Source organism: Plasmodium yoelii, assembly GCF_900002385.2.
Source record: "Plasmodium yoelii strain 17X genome assembly, chromosome: 1".
NCBI lineage: Eukaryota > Apicomplexa > Aconoidasida > Haemosporida > Plasmodiidae > Plasmodium > Plasmodium yoelii.
This window is the reverse complement of record NC_036173.2, coordinates 484985-505589: the sequence shown is the minus strand read 5'-3', so window position 1 is coordinate 505589 and position 20605 is coordinate 484985. Positions and strand designations below refer to the sequence as shown.

Genomic DNA, 20605 nt, shown 5'->3' with positions numbered 1-20605 from the left:
TATACATAATAAACTATAATATTGGTGTTTTTTTTTTTTTTATCGATTTATAAATATTAAGGAAAATAAAAATAATTAACTAAATAAATTTCGAAAAAAAAAAAACATGAATAGTATAAAATATCGGGGCACACTTAGTAGCATGCAATAATCTCAGTGGTTTATATCTCTCGTTGTTTCCTATACATATTTTATTAAATAATTGTAATGAGTTTGTATTTTTTCACTTGATCGTTTTAATTTTTATTCTATTTGTTGTTTTTTTTTTTTTTTTGGAGATATTATACATAAAAATGGGAAATAATTTTAACCATCAAAATTGTTTTCAATTTTAAAAAAATTCATCATACTATTTACATTTTTTTTTTAAGTATGAAATTTCAATAAAAATAAATTCACAATTTTTTCTCTTTTTTTTTAATGGTAATTTTTTCATGTATTATTCTAGTATCCTATCACGTTTTATATATTGTATAAGAGCATGTACGAACATATATATGTACATGCGTATGCTTATATAAAACTCATCAATAATTACCAATGAATATATTTTATGTGATATACTAAGATAATTAATGAATCTAAAATCTACAACTAGAATGAACAATTTATTAGTTATGTAAAACCAAACCTAGTGAAAACGACGAAAAAAACAATTTACTATTTATATGTTTGGTTTTATCCAATGGTATTCTCTATAATATATTGTTCCCATTCATCCACCATTTTATTATTAAGAATTTTTATTGCTGTTCATATTTTTTTAAATATTTTTGGTATTTCATAATAAAACATGTAATCATTGGCTATGTGTGTTTATTTAATTGTGTTTTTTTTTTTTAAAACGGAGTCTACAGAAAATGGGAAAACATAAGAAAATGCTTAAAATGTTCGACTCTTAATTGAAGTGTTTAAAATAAGCGAGCAAAATTTTTTCCGTTTTTGCCCGTTTTTGCCCGTTTTTTCCGTTTTTGCCCGTTTTCCCCGTTTTTTCCGTTTTTTCCGTTTTTTCCGTTTTTTCCGTTTTTACCCGTTTTGCCCGTTTTTTGTCCGGTTAAATATGGGCTAAAAAAACATTTATGTGTAAAAAATGATTTGTTGTAAATCAACATAAATATTAATAAAAATTCATATTATTTTGAAAAATTAAATAAATAAGAAAAATGAAAGAAGAACGATGTTCGGATTAAATGAAACATATACATTGTATAATATGTAGAAAGATAAATGAAAAAAAATGCAAATGTTTCAAGGCAGGAATGCTAATTATATTTATACAGATATTTCTATATTTCTATATTTCTATATATCTGTACAAATATAGGTGCAAACATTTGTATAAATATCGATAACAAATAAAAATGTTTGCTATTACTACTATGCAATTCTAAATATTTCACCGAAATAAAAAAATAAACACTAATAATTTATTTATTTCTATTCATTTACAATGTTATTACATTTCATAGAACAAACTATATCATAATATAATTAGCCAAAAAATATTACAACATATTAATCTAAAAACACAATACAAAATTATAATTCCTTTTTCCATACTGAAAAGGTACATGATTAATATATTATTTTCATCTCCTACTTTATCATTATAAAATAAAAAAATAAAATAAATATCATTTCTTCTAAAACATATGGATGATTTTAACAAATAATAGATATATATATATATATATATATATATATATATATACATACATACTTATATACACTGTTTTACATCCCTATTAGTCAAAAGTGATACTGATATACTTAAACATTTTTATAGGAAAGGCCAATTTTTATTACAAATTTTTATTAAGAAAAAATGCAAGAAGATCCAATTGTTCAATATATTTTAGTAAATAAAGAAATTTTGGATAAAAGATGGCCACTTGGGTCTATCATAGCACAGGGCTGTCATGCATGGTAAAATATGTAGATATATAATTTCATATATATCCAAATTTTTGTAGAATCTTTTTTTTATTCAAAACATTAACTAATGAATTAAACTGATAACTACAATACATATGAAATCTTCACATCCACACACATGCATATAATATATAATATATACATAATATATAATATATACATATTTGATTCCACCTTTTTATTAGCGTTGCAGTAATAGCTGAAAATATGGACGATGCTATCGTAAAGGAATATTTATCACCGGAAAAAATAAACGCTATGCACAAAGTTATATTAAAAATTGATAGTACAGATGAAATGAAAAACTTATCAGAAACCCTCGATAAAAATAATTTGAAATATAGAATTTGGGCTGAGCAGCCAGAAAACATTTTAACAGCAATTGCAATAAAACCATATTACAAAAACAGTATAAAGGATTATTTTAAAAAATATGCATTATTAAAAAAGTTATAAACCTTATTTTTTCTATATCCATTTTTTATTACTTAAAATTTATAACATCATTGAAAAATCAAATCATATGCATAAACATATATTCTTATTGAACATCATCATGTGACTTCTTACATTCGTGTGAGTGACCATGATTAATGAACCAATTATTACCTTACATGTACATATATTATGGTTACATATTTTTAAATTAATTGTACAAAAACAAGTTTTTATGCTCTTTAAAAGAACATTGTTTGTAAGTATCTAGTAATGGCTTCTAGTGAAGCCTCAAATATAATTTTATCATAAAAACTAAATAGTATATATGTATAAAAACGAATGCTATAAATATATATATATATATAAAAAGGAAAAAAAGGGCACTAGTAAATAATATACATATATACACAAAAAGTGCACATATGTACTTTAAAAACTAAAAAATTAAAATAAATCAACTAATATTATTATGATAATAATACTATGCTGACTATTTTAAGTCCCTTAAGATCTTTCTCCACGAATACGTCTGGCTAATTGAATATCTTTTGGCATAATGGTAACTCTCTTTGCATGAATAGCACATAAGTTAGTATCTTCGAAAAGACCAACTAAGTATGCTTCTGCAGCTTCTTGAAGTGCCATAACTGCTGATGATTGAAACCTCAAATCAGTTTTGTAATCTTGAGCAATTTCTCTTACTAATCTTTGGAATGGTAATTTTCTGATTAATAAATCAGTGGATTTTTGATATCTTCTAATTTCTCTTAATGCGACAGTTCCTGGTCTGTATCTGTGTGGTTTTTTAATACCTGCTGAAATTGGAGCTGATTTCCTTGCTGCCTTTGAAGCTAATTGCTTTCTTGGGGCTTTACCTGCAGTTGATTTTCTTGCTGTTTGTTTTGTTCGTGCCATTTTGATTATATGTGGTTTACAATTAATATAATTATATATATATATAATATATTGTGTGCGTGTTTATAGTATTTACAGAAAATTTTATTTTATATTTTTTGTAAATGTATATGACAAGTTTTGTTTAAATTATAATGTATAAAAAATAAAATTAAATTAATTTTTTTTTTTTTTTGGAACGTAAAATATTTTAATGTATACTTTAACTAATTCATTAAACGTATATTTTTTATTTTTTGAAAAAAAAAATTCATATGTATGCACTTTTTTTTTTTACATGCTTTACTGGATTTTTTAAATCATTTCTGACCCATTTTTTTTTTTCTGAACTATTAATGCAAAAAGCTATGTATGCATAAAAAAAAAAAAAAAAAAGGCAATATTATTTAAATAAATTTTAAATACGTAAAAAAAAAGTGCTACAAAATGGACAAAGGATATATGTGCATATAAAAAAGCAATAAATTTATATTTTTAGCTATTATAATTCATTGAGTTCGCCTTTATTTATATTTAAAAATTGCCATCATTATACTTAATACGCACATAATATTTTATTATTTTTTTTTTTATTTTTATTAAAAAAAATCGTTTTCGTTACACACACACACATGTGCATATATATAAGTGCGCAAATATTTATGATAACGCATATATATAATAATAAAAATCAGCGAGAGTCGGATTGATATTTATTATTGTATATTTTTATAATTTTTCTTAAAATTGCAAATTTAATATTTTGCACATAGATGTGATTACCATGTTTTGTTTAAAATTATTTTTTTTTTTTTATGCAATTCATAATGCGTACGTATATATAGCATCGTTTTCGCACCTGCGCTACGTACGAAAAATATATATGCATATAATATTATATCTTAATGAACATATATTTTTTAATATATATTAAATTAACCCAAATAAATTATCCACTATTGCGGAATGCAAGTCATATATACCTTCTGTGGTTTTATATTACCAAAAAAAAAAAATGCGGAATATTGTATTTCCTCGCGCATAATTATATCAAATATTTAATTTATTACTATCCTTTAATAATTTATAATTTACTCACCTAATTATGCTATTTCAAGTCGGTTTATGAGACGGAATAGCTAGTATGAACAAAATTTAATATGTATCAATTTTCGCTTCTCTTTTTATTTACTAAATTAGACATACCCTCAGGAAATATTTTAAATCTTTTTAGTGCATTTGCGAGTATATGTATGTTCATAATATTAATGGGACTATTAAAAGTACATGTGTTAAATTATTATTTGATTCTTTTTAAAGAATAATATGTAAAAGGAACAATGATACCTTTTTTTTTTTTGTTTGCAAATAAAATTATTAAAATAAATGAAAGTATGATGTATATTCATATATGTGTGCTTACATATGTTTTTTTTTTATTTACTTTCGTTTTGATAATAAACAAAATACTTATTTTTTCCCCTCTCTTCGTCTCTCACCGAATATGAAATAAATTTCTTATATTATTATGAACATACATACGGCTGTACATTTTTAAAAGATAAATTTTAATTCAAATGATAAACAAAATTTTTGTTCAATTGAAAAGGAAAATATAAAATTCGTTTTATTTATAGAATTTTTTAAAGAATTTAAAGGAATCGAATAAATATGACCATTCAGAATTTGTTTAATAATAAATGATAACATCATTTGTAAACATTATATACGATTTATTCTTATGTGTTTTTGAAATAAGTATCAATGCTTCAATTAGTATAATTCCCTTTATAAGTATGTATTATCCTATTTGTTTTTATTTAAATTAAAAAAAAAAAAACAAAATTAACGATAATCAATATTTTATTATTTTCAAATTATAGGAAAACTATACACTATTTTGAAATTTTCTTTATAATCATATTTTTATGGTATATTTTTATCTTTTTGCTTATTCAATATAATTTTGAATATTATTCATTTTATGGAAATACGGTCTTTTTTATTTCAATGTATGATATAATGTAAAAAAAAAGAGAAAATACAAGTAACGATAATTTATTCCCTTTTATAATAACATATATTTTGTTCAATTTTTTATACTTAATCGTAATGAGAATCCATATGAGTTATCCGTTATAATTAACATATTATTATGACGGCTAAAAAATGTAAAATGGCTAGCTAGCTAATAATTTTTTTTTATAGCTATATTTAAAAAAATATGAACATTTTTTAAAGAAAAACTAGTTAGTATAATATTTTAACTATCGCTAAATTAGTATGTTATGGACACATGTAGTTGTTGTGTCTATGTTCAAATATATGTAAGAGCAGCGTTATACACATTTCATATTATTTAACATATATCATCACGTGATTTTAAGGTGATAACCACAAAATATATATATGTATATGTATATATAATTTTTAGTAATAGCCAAAAGTTGTAGTAATAATACGGGTCCCCAAAGAAATTTAATACAAAGGTATTATGTAAGCGTCTTTATAAAAGGAATGGGAGAATTGAAAAATTGGCAGTTGAGTTGCGAAAGAAAGCATACATAATTTATATAATTCTTTAAAAATTATATGTATGTTTTTTGTTTTAAAATATATATGACCCTGTTTACATATAAACATTTTATGTTAGGAGAAAGCAAAATCATAAAAATGTTCGTAAAAATGTTCGTAAAAATGTTCGTAAAAAATGTATAATTTTTTTCCAATTTGGTGGCAAACATCATAAAATATGAAATAATTTTAAAAAGGGTATATTTCTGTATATCGAAATAGAAAACGTAAATAAATGAAATATTCTGTAGTATAGTTATATAAATATATTTTTTTTTTACTTTTTGTCCCATTTTATAATTTTTTTTTTTATTTTACCAAATAATATTTCCTCATGTATATAGATTCATAAACATTATTAATATGTATATTATCTTGTTGTGATATTTTAGTAACAGTTTTGAAACTCATAAGGCATGTAATATATAAAGCACTAAATTAGCTACATTAAAAAAAATAATTTTTAAAAAATATGTACATAATACTATACAAATGAATGGGTTAATATTATATCTATTTATAATATGCAAAAAAATATAACTCATTATCCCTTATATTAATTCATAAGTCTATATAAATTATTACTAAGGAGAAATATATTTTTTTAATTCGGTTAATTTATAGCTATATTTTTTTTTTACAATTTTTATAATAATAAATTACAAAAAAATATAAAAAAAGTTATATAGCTATTTTTAACGACGATAATTTATAGGAGAGGGGGGTTCAATTAATGATTATATCCAAGTACCATTTGAAATGGATAAACATGTAAAATTATTTATAAAAAGTGATTAAATTAATATAATCGCATGTTTTTATGTTCCACTTTTAGTTCCACTTTTAGCTCCACTTTTAGCTCCACTTTTTTAATTATGTCATTCATATTCCAATGTTCATAATTAAAAACGCTTTGTGAAAATCGAAAGAAATTAGTAACAGAGTAAAAGGAAAAGTAAAAAATTCCGTAACAAATAAAGTAACGGAATAGCTAACATACTAAATAATAAGCAGACAAATATTCATTCATTCATCCATCCATCCATCCATCCATCCATCCATCCATCCACATTTTGAAAAAATAAAACTTGTATTTTTATATGATTAATAATAAGGCATTTTACACTAACTTGAAACTTGTAGTAAATAAGGACGAAGAAAAAAAGGAGGAATCCGAAAACCAAGGAAATGGAAATAATGTAGTTTATATAGGAAATATAAGTAAATATGTTGAAGAGGAAAATATAATAAAAATATTAAAAATATTTGGTGATATAAATAATTGGCATAGACAAAGAAACCCATCAACAAATGAATTAATAAATTTTGGATTTTGTGAATACAAAGATATATATAATGTTTATTTATGTATAAATATATTAAATAATATAGAATTATGTGAAAAAAAATTAAAAGTTAATTGTAATGATAATTTAAAAAAAAAATTTGATTCAATTGTAGATATTTTATTTGAAAAAAGAGAAGTTACACTTTTTGAAAATGATACAAAAAATATCAACGAAGAAAATATTGCAAATAATTCATCTGAATTAAAAGAAATAAAAAATAAAATTTTAAACGATATAGAACAAGATTTAAAAAATAAAAAAATGGATGTTTTAAAAATTATTAGCGATATTAATAATAATTATGAAAAAAGTGGAAAAAATAAAGAAACAGAAACAGATGAATATAAAAATGTAAGTAATAACAATGTTACTCAAAATAATATGGATAATAAATCTGTATCAAATAAAAAAATATATGACCATGATAGAGGAATAAACTGCAATGATAATAATAATGAAAAAAATAACGAAAAAAATAACGAAAAAAATAACGAAAAAAATAACGATAATAATAATGAAAAAAATAACGATAATAATAACGAAAAGAATAATGATAACAAATCAACTCAAGAAAGCGAAAAAAAAAAATATGTTACTAATAATTATAAAACCCATTGGAGGGAAAGAGACCGAATTGAAAAACTTGATGCAAAAGAAAAAGATCTAGAAAAAGATTTTTATAAAAGAGAAAAAGAATGGTTACAATTAGAAGAACAAATTAAAAAAGATACATATAGAGAATGGAATAAATTTATTCAAATAAAAAAAAAAGATATTGCTAAACTTATCGAATTGGATCTAAAAGGAGAAAATGAAGATTCAAATATTTCAAGTTCAAAAAGAAGAGAAAGTAGAAGGTCAAAAAGAGCAAAAGAAAAAAAATTAGATGAACAAGATAGATTAGATGAAATAAAAGAATTGGAAGAAGCCAAAAAAAAAGCAGAACAAATAAAGGACCTTGATGCGGCAATGAAAGAGAAGGAGAGAGAAAAAGAGGAAGAAAAAGAGAGAGAAAAAGAGGAAGAAATGTTAGAAAAACAGGACGAAAAAAATGAAAAAAATGGACAAAATGGCGATACTGCTACTGCTCAAGTTAAGGCAAAAAAGGGCGGCTTTTTCGCTGCGGCTCTTTCATATGTATTTGACAGTAATAAAACAAACGAAAATGTTGAAAAAGGAGAGAATAAAAATCATGATACTAAACAGTTAAATAAAAATGAAGATGAAAAAAAACCTGAACAAATCGAAAATTCTGAAATCGAAAAGGAGCATGAAGAATCTAGCCAAGATAAAGATAATAATACCAATAAAAAAAAAAACTCAAAAAACAAGCGAAAAATAACAAACAGCGAAACGGAAAAGGTAAATGACAAGAAAAAAAAAGTAACTAGCGAAAATGCACAAAGTGAAGAAGAAGAAGAAGAAGGAGATGCTACTAATCAAAAAAGTGATAGTAATAAAAAATCAAATATAACAAATAATGAACATACAGAGGAAATAGAATCTCTAAAAAACGATCCAATAATAGCATATGAACTAGAGATAGAATTAGGGAAAAAAAGGAAAGGAAAAAATGATACATCTAAAACAATTAATATAATTGAAAAATCAAAAAAAATATTAGAAAAGATACCTTTAGGAGAAGAAGATATTTTTAATTACCCAATCGAATGGAATATATTAAAATTAAAAGATAATATTAGTACAAACTTGAAACCATGGATATATAAAAATATAACAGAATATATAGGGGAAGATGAAAAAGAAGTTATAGAAGAAATAAGCAACTTTTTTATCGAGCAAATATTAAAAGAAACTGCACCAAAAGATATGCTTTCCGAAGCGGAAAAGTTTTTAGATTCAGATGGAAAAAAATTCATTATTAATATGTATAGACTCATTATTTTTGAGCAACTCAAAATAAAAAATAATATATAATATAGAAAATATCTGCCATTTTTCGATAAAAAAAAATTATATCTTAAGTATCAAATATTACTAAAATTTTATACACACCCATGGTATAAATATGCATTATTTGTTTAACTTTTCCTCTTAACCGTTTTTATTGCCTTAACAGTAGAGGCAGTTTTTTTTCTTCATTTTTTTCTTCATTTTTTTTTTCATTTTTTTTTTCATTTTTTTTTTCATTTTTTTTCATTTTTTTCTCACGCTCCATAAATGGAATAGTGTCTACAACACTTTCTTCGCAAATTTTTAGATGTATGTATATGCGCATTTTAATTTTTGTGATTATTTTACATAAAATACAAGTGCAAATTAATACATAAAAATGCTCCTTATAACTATAAACGTTATACACATATGCATTTATATTCTACATTTTTTGGCAACAATTTGTTTTTAAAGCTAATTTAAATACACACTTTAGTGTCAAAACTGCTTTTTTTAAAGATAAAATTGGAGAACAATGTCTTGGCCGTTTCATTTTGGCCGCTCCTTTTGACCTCTTCCTTTTGACCGCTTCCTTTTTTATAAGGGAAAAAAATATTAACATAATTTTATTTTTAATTAATAAGTGTTAAATAGCTACTTTTAATTTTTTACGAAATAAAATGAACTTGCTATCCTCATAAAAATGAAAATTTCATTGTTTACCAACTTTGCAAGATTTAGTCAAAATTAGCTAAAATCAAAATAACAGTTAAAATATATAACAATTGTGGATAGAAAAAAACGATTTTTTTTTTTTTAACTTGGAAGAAAATAAATAAATTAAAAGAAAAATAAAATAAATTTTTTTTTTTTTTTTTTTAAATATAAATAATGCATAAATATGCATATTTTATTCCCCAAAATATTTTTTTGCATATGCGAACAAAAATCCTATTTTACTACTGAATCATAGAGAAATGAGAAAATAACATAAATTCAGCAAAATTATAAAAATATAAAAATATAAAAATATAAAAATGTGATATTATAACATATAATATGTAAAGGGATAGTGTAGTATGTTATTTTAGAAGTTTTAATTATTTTTTTATTCTCAAAAAAAATAGCTGATTAAATTTGTAAATTCACATATAATATATTAAGTAATATTTAAGTCTCTTGTAGTTCTTAGAACAATAAATATGTTTAGTTAACAATTAAATAAAATTTAAATTTATTTATACTTTTTGAGAAATAAATTATAATGTTAAAATAATGACATATATATAAAATGAATTCTAAAAATGAAACAAGAGAAGAAAAAAAAAAAGAAAGGGAGCTAAATGAAGCTCGGAAAGCCGGTATAAATTTTATGTACATATTGTTTATCTATAAAGAAACATGTATATATATATCCATTCTCAATTTCATATATATATATATACATATGTAGATGGCTAAATGCACACGTATGTGCTCACTATTTCCATTTATCATAACTTTATATGCTTATTCATTCGTTTTATTTCAATACAAGATATTTATTATATTTCATTTTAATGATATCTTACATTATTCAGGAAAATTGGAAGCTCTAAAAGATGAAGATGGAAATGATATAAACCCTCATATGCCACAATATATTCTCAAAGCCCCTTGGTATTTAAATCAAACACAACCAGGTTAGAAAAAATATTTTTTTTATAATAAAAATGCATTGCTCGGGCAAAATAACTGTGTCTTAAAAGAGGGGGGAAAAATGGGGGGGAAAAATGGGGGGGAAAATGGTGGAAAAAATGGTGGAAAAAATGGTGGAAAAAATGGGGGGAAAAACAGAGTGAAAAAACAAACTGTATGGCCCATTTTAATGTTCGGTAAAATTTACAAATGCAGTTACAAACAAGTATACTCCTCTATTTCAACCCTACAAATAATTTGTTCGAAACCTTAAGACACATTCTTTAAGTAATTTGGCCCAATTTTTTAATACATAAAATGTGTGCATATGTTACTACATGTCTGCATATATATTCGAATAACTGTTAATACACATCCTTTTAGGTCTAAAACATCAAAGATATCGAGAAGCAGATAAAGTAAAAATAGAAGAAGAAAGAAATCGAAAAATTTATGTTAAAAATATAAAAAATAAACAAGATTTTTGCAAAAATTGTGGAAGTGCTGCACATACAGAAAAATATTGTTTAGAAAGAACAAGAAAAAAAAAAAAAAATTTTATGAATAAAGAAAATGATGAAGACTATTTATGTGTTACTCAAGATCTAGGATATGATGGAAATAGAGATAGATGGGTAGGATATGATCCAAATAATTTCGATCATATATATAGAGAATATGAAAAAATAGTAGATGAGCAAAAAAAACGAAAAGCAGAAAAATTGAAAAAAAAATATGAAAAACAATCAATAAAAAAAAAAAAAGAAGAAAATGAAGAAAATGAAGATGAAGAAGAAGGAGGAGATGCTGAAGATAGCGAATTAAGTAGTGATAGTGAAAAAGATAACGATTTAAATGATAATAAACAAAATAATAAAAAAAATAACAAAAATGAAAAAAATAAAACAATTGCTCGAAATTTAAGAATCAGAGAAGATACAGCAAAATATCTATATAACTTAAATTTAAACTCTGCTTTTTATGATCCAAAAAGTAGAAGTATGAGAGAGGACCCATTAGCTAATATCAAAAATAATTTAGAAAATAGTAATTATTATAAAGGTGAAAATTATTATAATAATACAGGAGATGCAATTGAATCGAAGAAATTAGAAATATTTGCATGGGAATCATATAAAAGAGGTGAAAATGTTCATTTCAATGCCCAGCCTACCCAACTCGAATTAATGTATAAAGAATTTTTAGAAAAAAAAAATAAATTAATTAAAAAAAAACAAGAAGATATATTAAAAACATATAAATGTGAAAATATAACAAAAGAAAATAATAATCAACAAGAACTTATACATTCTGAAGTTTACACAGAATATAAACCGGTCGATCAAATTGATAGTAAAAAAAATAATAAAATAAAAATATTAAGTAAATATGAAGAGGATATTTATATTTCAGATCATACATCAATTTTTGGTAGTTATTATGATCGGGAAACAAAAAAATGGGGTTATAAATGTTGCAAATGTACTGACAAGTTTCAACATTGTGTTCAATCATAATATTTTTTATTTCTTCAAATTCTCACTTACAAACAAATTATAATTAATAAATCGATTATTACTCCGCTTTTTCCATTTCTCATTTTTTTTTTTTTGTTTACTTTAATTTTACATTTCTTAAACTTGTTTATTCGTACCAAATTTGTCTCTTTAAAAACTATTGAGAAAATTATTACTATTATCATTATTATTACTATTATCATTATTATTACTATTATCATTATTATTATTATTACTATATATATAATATTAACATATTGTACTTTTCGCAAACCTTTTTATGAAACATGACTTTATCCAATCCACTAATCATCAAGCATTCACAAGAGGATGATTAGAGGGTAAAGACATGAAAGCATTATCTCCTTTATTTTTATTAATTTTAAAATTATTCCAATGTTCTTTTTCTCGTCTTTTATTTAATTTTTGTTTTCTTCTATTTTCTTCATCTAATGCATATATAAGCATTCTTCTATATATTTCTGCACGAACTAATCTTGTCCTTTTTCTTGTATATTGCGCATATACACCACCAAATATGTAAGACGATAAATTACTTTCTATTCTTCTTTTCATATATTTTTTTTTTAATTTAGCTAGTCGTCTTCTAATTTTGGGTTCAATAGATCTAATACCCGGTTTATGTTGTCCTCGAGGTTTTTCATATTTTCCTCTTACATTATATTGCCACATATATCTATAATCTCTTGTTATTGGTTTATTTATTTTATAATATGATTTAAGTTTTTCCTCATTTATATTATATAAGCTTCTTACGTTTTTTACATATAAAATTCGTGGCGAATAAAATGGTATCAATTGCTCCACCCCTACACCATCAAATATATTTTTTACAATAAATGAAGAGTCGAGTCTTTTTCTGCGGATGTCAACACAGTAGCCTGTTAAGGGGGGAAATTATAAAAATTGTAAAAATTGTAAAATTGTAAAAATTGTAAAAATATATAAATTAGTATAAAATATGCAAAACATGCAAAATGTGCAAAGTGTGCCCACCCTGAAAAATTGCAAACGTCTGCTGAGATCGTGACAACTCGTATTTGATTTCAATTAGATCTCCTGTGTGTATTTTAGGCATTTTGAAATTTCTTAATTTATTCATTTTGTTCATTTCAACTAAATGGAGATTGTGCATTAACTGCCTGTTATAAAAATCATGCATATAATTTTTATAGTAAGGTATTGTTTTTTTGCTTTGTTCTCCTTTCTCTTTACATTTCTTTTCTATATTTTCTTCATCTTTATCAATACAATTTATATTAGGCCAGTACTTTGACGTCTTTTCATTTTTTATATTATAGCACTTATATTTATTTAAACTTGTTATAACTTTTGTTCTTATGTATCTTTTTATCTGCACAGAAAAGAAAGGAAGAAATGAAAAGGGGGTATTATGATATATAAATAAATAGAAATACATTACTTTATGTCACATTTTCAAAAATAAAAATAACTTATTTTTTATAAACTTACCATTATTCTATTTATTATTTTTTTTTTCTTCTGTGTTCAAGGGTATGTGATACTTTCTACTTGCTGATTTACATTTGATTGACTAAATTTTTCTATCATTTCATAGTTAAAAAAAAAAATATATTTACATAATAAAATGAGTTATTATTTCCACCTATTCTTATTAATATATTTTTTTATATACAATAAGCATATTTTCTCAGAATTTGCTGAAAAAAAAAGGAAGAAAAAAACGAAAGCAAATTAAATCTTAATGTATATATATATATATATATATATATATATATATATATTATATATATTTTTTTTTTTTAATGAATATATACACCCACGGTGAAATATAGGATTAGGTAAAAAAAATATCACCAAAATTTTAAACTATTTTTTGCATACGTAAAAAAAAATAATTAACATAATTTAATGTTTGAAAAGTTGTTAAATAAAAAGAGAAAATTTACTAATTAATACACATAATCACAACCAAATAAAGTAAAAAATGGATATCCATATAAATTGGATATATAATAAAATTTATGTATGTGTGTGAATTTATACCAAGTATAAATGAAATAGGTATATTTATGATACCAACAAAAAAAATAAAATAGCTAACTAAAAAATAAAATAGCTAACTAAAAAAAAAAATAGCCAATTAAAAAAAAAATAGCTAATTAAAAAAAAAAAAAATAACTAATTAAAAATACTTAATATTATACTACATATTTAGTATAAAAATAAATGTGTGATATATATAATTTAGTATTCATTTGTTGGATACTAATCCCATACAATATAACGAAGAAAATACTTTGCTTGCTCAAACCTTCCAAGTTTTCTAAAAATGACACTAAGATTATATGACGCGGAAAAAAGAAGATGTTTTTTATCAAAAAAAAGGAGATAAAAATTCGAATATTTTGTATTTAGATTTCTGTAATAATTTACTATTTTTATTAAATCTGTTTTTTGATAAATAAATGGATAATTAAGACAAGTATAACACATACACTTTTTCATATTAATAACATAGTCATATATAAATTTTTCGTTAAATTTTAATAATTTTTTTATTTCTTTGTCTGCTTTTTTTATAAGTTTTATAACATTTAAATATAATTTTATACATTCATTAAAATAAGATAAATAATGTAAGGCTCTTCCTAAATTATATAATATTTCAGCTAAATATATATATTTATAAATTTTATAAAATTGAGAATATTTTATATATTTTTTTTTTTTATTTTTTATTTTTTGTTCATATCTTTTTAATATATATTCATTTAATATACAAAAAGAAGTCATAATAACAGATTCTCTATTCTCTACTTTATATGCCCCTGAGTAATTGAAATAAGACGCCATCAAACTAAACAAAAAATTTATATTATCAGATATTCCTTCAAATTTGTTTTCTAATTTATTTTTCATATATAGATATTTTTCAACTTCTGTTTCAGTTTTTTCATCCATTTCGATTTCTGAATCATTACTTTGATCAAATGCACTATCACACAATTCTCTTGTTACACCCTCATTCAAATTCTTTATGTTTATTTTTTCCATTTTATTTTTAATTGGAACATTATCTATATTCTCCTTATTCAATATACGATTATTTTCACGTCTTGAATTTAACAAGAAGGTATAAGCCCGTGTAAACTCATGAATTGCATGAATAACCATAGATGATATATTACAAACATTTGCAATTAAATAAATAAGAAATGGATTTGTTTTATCAAAATGTATACTTCTAACTAGAAAAAGTCTAAATATAATTAGAATATTTTTATATTTTGATCTTGATACTGATACTAAAAAATTTTGAGAAAAGTTTCCTGTTAAAACTATATCATTATAATATTTTAAAATTCTATATTCATTTTTTTTTTTTTTATTAAATATATACAAATCGTTTAAGTATCTAACTTGTTTTTCATAATTCCCACTGGATATATACAATCTATTAAGTAATAAATTAATTCGAAAAATATAATATCTACAATCTCGGTTCTTTACATCATTATTATTATTATTTTTTATGATTTTATTATAATATTTATTAATATTTTCCTTTATACTATTAGTATATATATTGTCAAAAAAATAATAATGAATATTAGAAAACATATTTGTATCATGTCTTTTTTTAAATTCGTTTTTTATAAAATTTATATATGTTAATAATTTTATTTTACTGGATTTCCTATTCTTTAAATATAAACTTAACATATGAATAGAATCATCATATAAATTCATTATACTTACTAAAAAAAAACATTCTTCTAAAAATAGAATACTAAAATAAAGTCCTAAATAGCTTTCGAAAGAAAAAAAGTTCATTTTTTTTTTTGTGTGCAAAAATGAAACTCCTTTTTTTTTTTTTTTTTCTTTTATTTTATCAATGTTATTAATTGAATTTTTTTTTTTTTTTTTTTCATAATCTTCATCATAATCAATACCAGAATGTGATTGATAAATTATGTTATCACAATTTGTTTTTCCATTTTTATGATTGTCTTTTTTTAATTTTTTAAAATGAATAGTCTCTTTTTCCATACATGCATATATTCTGCTAAAATCATGTTCCAATTCGTATAAAAAATAAAAAAGAGTATATCTAAATTTGTAAAACTTCATAACAATTCTATTATTTAATATTTCGGATTCAATATTATATTTATATTTATAGATACTAGAATAAAACTCTTTTTGTATATTATTGATATCGGAAAATGTGTTTAATAATTCTTTTTTTTTATTATAATTAAATATTTCATTTTGATCTGAATAATTCTCTTGAATAAATTTGTTAATATCAATTATCATAATGTCTTTGTAAAATAATTTGTTTTTTTCTATTTTCAAATTTTTATAAACAATAGTATTATAGTTTTCTTTTTTATTTTTATTTTTAAATATATTAAAGGAATAAATTAAATAAAGCAAATATTCACGATACTTATATAATTCTGCAATATGCTTTTTTCCCATTTCTTTTATTTCATTATTTTTACAATTTATTATATCTAAAATGTTAAACAAATAAAAATAATTTAAGATTGGTAAATTATATTTTATACAAAAATAACAAAAACATATATTTGAATTTATTTTAATAATATTATTAATATTTTTATGAGATACATAATTGTCATACATATAATAAACATGATTATTAAAAGTTTTATCAAAATTTTGTTTTTTTTGAGGATATATATAAAATATGTGTAAAATATATTTATTATGTGATGTGTATAATAATAATTTATTTTTTTTTTTAAATATTTTTAATAATAATATTTCTCTTTCTTTATTACTAAGTGGTTTAGGTATAGAAAATGTTGATCTTAATTTTTTTTCTTTAATACTTAATAGTATATTAATTGATTTATTATATTTTTTTAATTTATATAAAATATCAATATACAATGTTTTTATATCTATTTCTATATTGTCTTTTTCGATATTTTCATTATTTAATATTTTTAATATTATCTTTTCTCCTTTTATATAATTTCCTATATAATAATAGCTTTTTACCATTTTATATACAAAATTTGTAACATTTATTTTGTTGTCAAAAGATATGATATCATTAGTTGAAGCCGTTTTTTCACCCATTGCATAGTCAAAAGCGGTTTCGTTTTCATCGCCATTTTCGGTGCCATCTCTTTGGGTTATATCATTGCAATTTGTTTGTTTGCCTTGCTTATAAATAAGTTTATAAAAAAATATTGCACATGTATACATTCCTTTAGAATAATATGACTCGGCAATATTAAAAATAATATCTTCATATAAAATATAATTTTTTTTTAATAATTGAAAAAAAAATGTATTAATTAAATAGTTAGATTTAAAATTTACAATACTTATTATAGATTTTATGAATTGTGCAAATATATCAATATGTACATGTTCACATTTTTTTGTCAGTTTTTTATAAACAAATATACATTCATTGTATTTATTATTTAATATTTGTGTTTGCATAAATAAACAAATTATATTTTTTTCGTGATATCTCAAATTATAATGATTTTTTTTTTTCATTATTTTTATATACATGTCTTTTAAAAAGCTATAACATTCATCTGGTCGATTTATAATTACCAAACATATACATATATATATATCCACAATTATTTCATATGAATCTATATCATTATTTTCTTTTATTATTAATAAATTTTTTAGACAATTTTTATAATCTTCTATTAATATATATGTAAATGCAATATTAAAATATAAATGATTCATAAAATTGTCAAACAATTCTTTTTTGTCAAATAATTCGTTTTTGTCAAATAATTCGTTTTTGTCAAAATTGTCACAATTTATTTCTTTGAACTCTATTTGAGCTTCATCTTCATTGCAATTTGAAATTTTTTCATTTTCTTTATTTTTTTTTTGTAATATTGCCTTTTTTTTTCTCTTATATAATCTCATAGCTTTATATAAACAATATAGCAATATATTATATTCCTTTTCAATTTTACATAAATTCGAAATGTTATACCATGTTAAAAAATCATTACGAGTTAGATGTGCTGCTATTAAATAATAATTTATCGCTTTTTTTAAATTATTATATTCTCTTTCATATATTAAACCCAATAAATGATAAGGGTCATGTAAATCGGGAGATATTTTTATAACTTGTTCTAATAATTTTATACATTCTTCATAATTTTGATTAATATAATTATTATTAGCTTTATTTATTAAATTTTCAACTTCTTTATTCATTTTTGATGGTTCAGTAGATGTAATCATTTTTTCTCTTTTTCCTTTTTTTTTTTTTCCTTTTTTTTTTTTCCCTTTTTTTTTCAAACCCCTTTGCTTATCTATGTATACATTCTCATCCTCAAAAATATCATCATCACTTTCGTTATTATTATGTTTTAATAATAATAAATCTTCATCACTTATGCTTGTATTTGAACTATTATCTAATTTTGAGTCAGTTAGTTCATCATCTAATTCGTCATAATTTTCAAATATATATGAATCATATGTATATATATTTTTATTTTTATTTTCATTCCCTAAATTTAATATATAAGACTGATTTGAATAAAAATAAAAATATAAAATATTGTTTAAGTTTATATTATTAATATCTAGCAACCTTTCTTCATCTATTATGATATTTCTATTGTTAATAGAGTTGAATATTTCGTCTGTCTTTTCGCCTGCCCTTTCGTCTGCATTTTCTCCTTTTTTTTCTCCCTTTTTTTCGCCTTTTTTTTCCATTGCTATACCACTTTGTTCTTGGCAAGTGGTCACCTCCCCACTACCTACATCTTCACACTCAGATAGCGTTTTTTTTTTAAATTTATTTATATTATTCAAAAAATAAGAAAGACATGTTTCATCTTCCTCAGTGTCATATAATAAAGTATCAATATCATCATCATTTACCGAATTTAGTAATATTTTTTTTTGTTTCTCTTCATATGTTTCAACTTTTTTCTTCAAATTTAATAATTTGTTAATTTTATTTTGTAAACTTTCATCATTTCTTTTGTTACTTTTAACCATATTATAATATTTCAAAACATCATCATCACTTCCCAAATCTGAATATTCGCTTTCTTCCTCTTTCTCATTTTTACCAACAGATTCGTCGCTTTCATTCTCTTCCTCAGTTTTACCAACATACTCGCCACTTTCATTCTCTTCTTCCTCTTCGTTCATATCGCTAGTCTGTTCATAACTATATCTATGATGCAAATCTAACTCTTCCCATTCATCATTTTCAATCTGTTTATTTTTTTTTCTGTTTTTGAATTTATTGTTTGTTGGAATAGATGCATAAAACATATCATCTATATTTTCAGATTCATTCAAATTATTATTTTTATTTAAATTAAGTAAATTTTCTAAGAGTGAATCCGAGGATTCACTGTCTACATCTACCTTTTCTTTTTCATAATCAGAACCTGTTTCATATTGCCGCCGTTTATTTTCTGTGCTACGATTATCCATCCCGTTATATATACGAATTCTGTATGTATAAATCCGCTAGCTACTTTCTGCATACATTCCCACATGCATATATATACATGCATACACATATATACATGCATATATTTGTTTATATATTTGTTTATATATTTGTTTATATATTTGTTTGTTTATATAAGGAACTCATTTTATCCCATTTTTCCATACCCTATTAATGTAGTATAGCCAATTCAATCATTTTCTTTTAATATATAGCGATTTTTGTATTATATAAATATGGAAATAAAACTACAGGGTATTATACTTGATTTATTATCCTAAATTATAATACATATGGTTATACAACCCTTATACATACACAAATGCTTAATTATGGAAACTAAATATATGCATATATACAAACATATTTTGAAAAAGATAAAAATATAAATAATACATAAAAAAGTGTACCCTTAAATATATATGCACATAATTTTATGCAATTCTATATTCACAATTTAAAGAATATATTACTTCCTTACATTCAATAAGAATAAATAAGATAATTAAAAATTTTTTAATTTAAAAGTGGAAAAATAAACAATTTGATTTTATATTAAAAGTAAAAATAAAAATAAAATATGCATTTATATTTTTTAAATGAAAAAGATTTGTTAAAAATGTGTTTACCCCCATATATATATAATATTATATATGTATGTGTATATATATGTAGTGTTATTAATATTCACGTTTTTCATAGGAATACATGTTTGCTTTATGATAAAATTTTCTATTAAATTATAATATTTTTATTTTGTTATATTTTTAATTAAAAATATAATAACTATCTTACAAATTAAAAAATTGCATATA

The 20605-nt window shown here is 22.0% G+C and overlaps 6 protein-coding genes across 6 annotated transcripts; 3 read left to right on the top strand and 3 right to left on the bottom strand.

Moving 5' to 3' along the window:
- Window positions 1-1825: 1825 nt before the first annotated feature.
- PY17X_0110500 (uncharacterized protein) lies at window positions 1826-2391 on the top strand (the record flags this gene model as incomplete). Its single annotated transcript, XM_719722.1, has 2 exons — window positions 1826-1926; window positions 2121-2391. The coding sequence occupies 2 exons, from the start codon at window positions 1826-1828 to the stop codon at window positions 2389-2391; spliced, it is 372 nt and encodes a 123-aa protein (XP_724815.1).
- A 486-nt stretch (window positions 2392-2877) lies between these two features.
- On the bottom strand, window positions 2878-3288 carry PY17X_0110400 (histone H3, putative; the record flags this gene model as incomplete). The annotated part of the gene is made up of 1 exon (XM_719721.1): window positions 2878-3288. One exon carries the CDS (start codon window positions 3286-3288, stop codon window positions 2878-2880), a length of 411 nt encoding a protein of 136 aa, XP_724814.1.
- A 3653-nt stretch (window positions 3289-6941) lies between these two features.
- PY17X_0110300 (uncharacterized protein) lies at window positions 6942-9128 on the top strand (the record flags this gene model as incomplete). Its single annotated transcript, XM_719592.2, has 1 exon — window positions 6942-9128. One exon carries the CDS (start codon window positions 6942-6944, stop codon window positions 9126-9128), a length of 2187 nt encoding a protein of 728 aa, XP_724685.2.
- Window positions 9129-10377: 1249 nt separating this feature from the next.
- Window positions 10378-12280, top strand: PY17X_0110200 (pre-mRNA-splicing factor SLU7, putative; the record flags this gene model as incomplete). The annotated part of the gene is made up of 3 exons (XM_022957837.1): window positions 10378-10447; window positions 10667-10768; window positions 11148-12280. The coding sequence occupies 3 exons, from the start codon at window positions 10378-10380 to the stop codon at window positions 12278-12280; spliced, it is 1305 nt and encodes a 434-aa protein (XP_022811257.1).
- Window positions 12281-12592: 312 nt separating this feature from the next.
- Window positions 12593-13777, bottom strand: PY17X_0110100 (mitochondrial ribosomal protein L19 precursor, putative; the record flags this gene model as incomplete). Its single annotated transcript, XM_022957836.1, has 3 exons — window positions 12593-13182; window positions 13298-13655; window positions 13775-13777. 3 exons carry the CDS (start codon window positions 13775-13777, stop codon window positions 12593-12595), a joined length of 951 nt encoding a protein of 316 aa, XP_022811256.1.
- Window positions 13778-14551: 774 nt separating this feature from the next.
- Window positions 14552-19771, bottom strand: PY17X_0110000 (conserved Plasmodium protein, unknown function; the record flags this gene model as incomplete). Its single annotated transcript, XM_022957835.2, has 1 exon — window positions 14552-19771. The coding sequence occupies one exon, from the start codon at window positions 19769-19771 to the stop codon at window positions 14552-14554; it is 5220 nt and encodes a 1739-aa protein (XP_022811255.2).
- Between the last annotated feature and the right edge of the window lie 834 nt (window positions 19772-20605).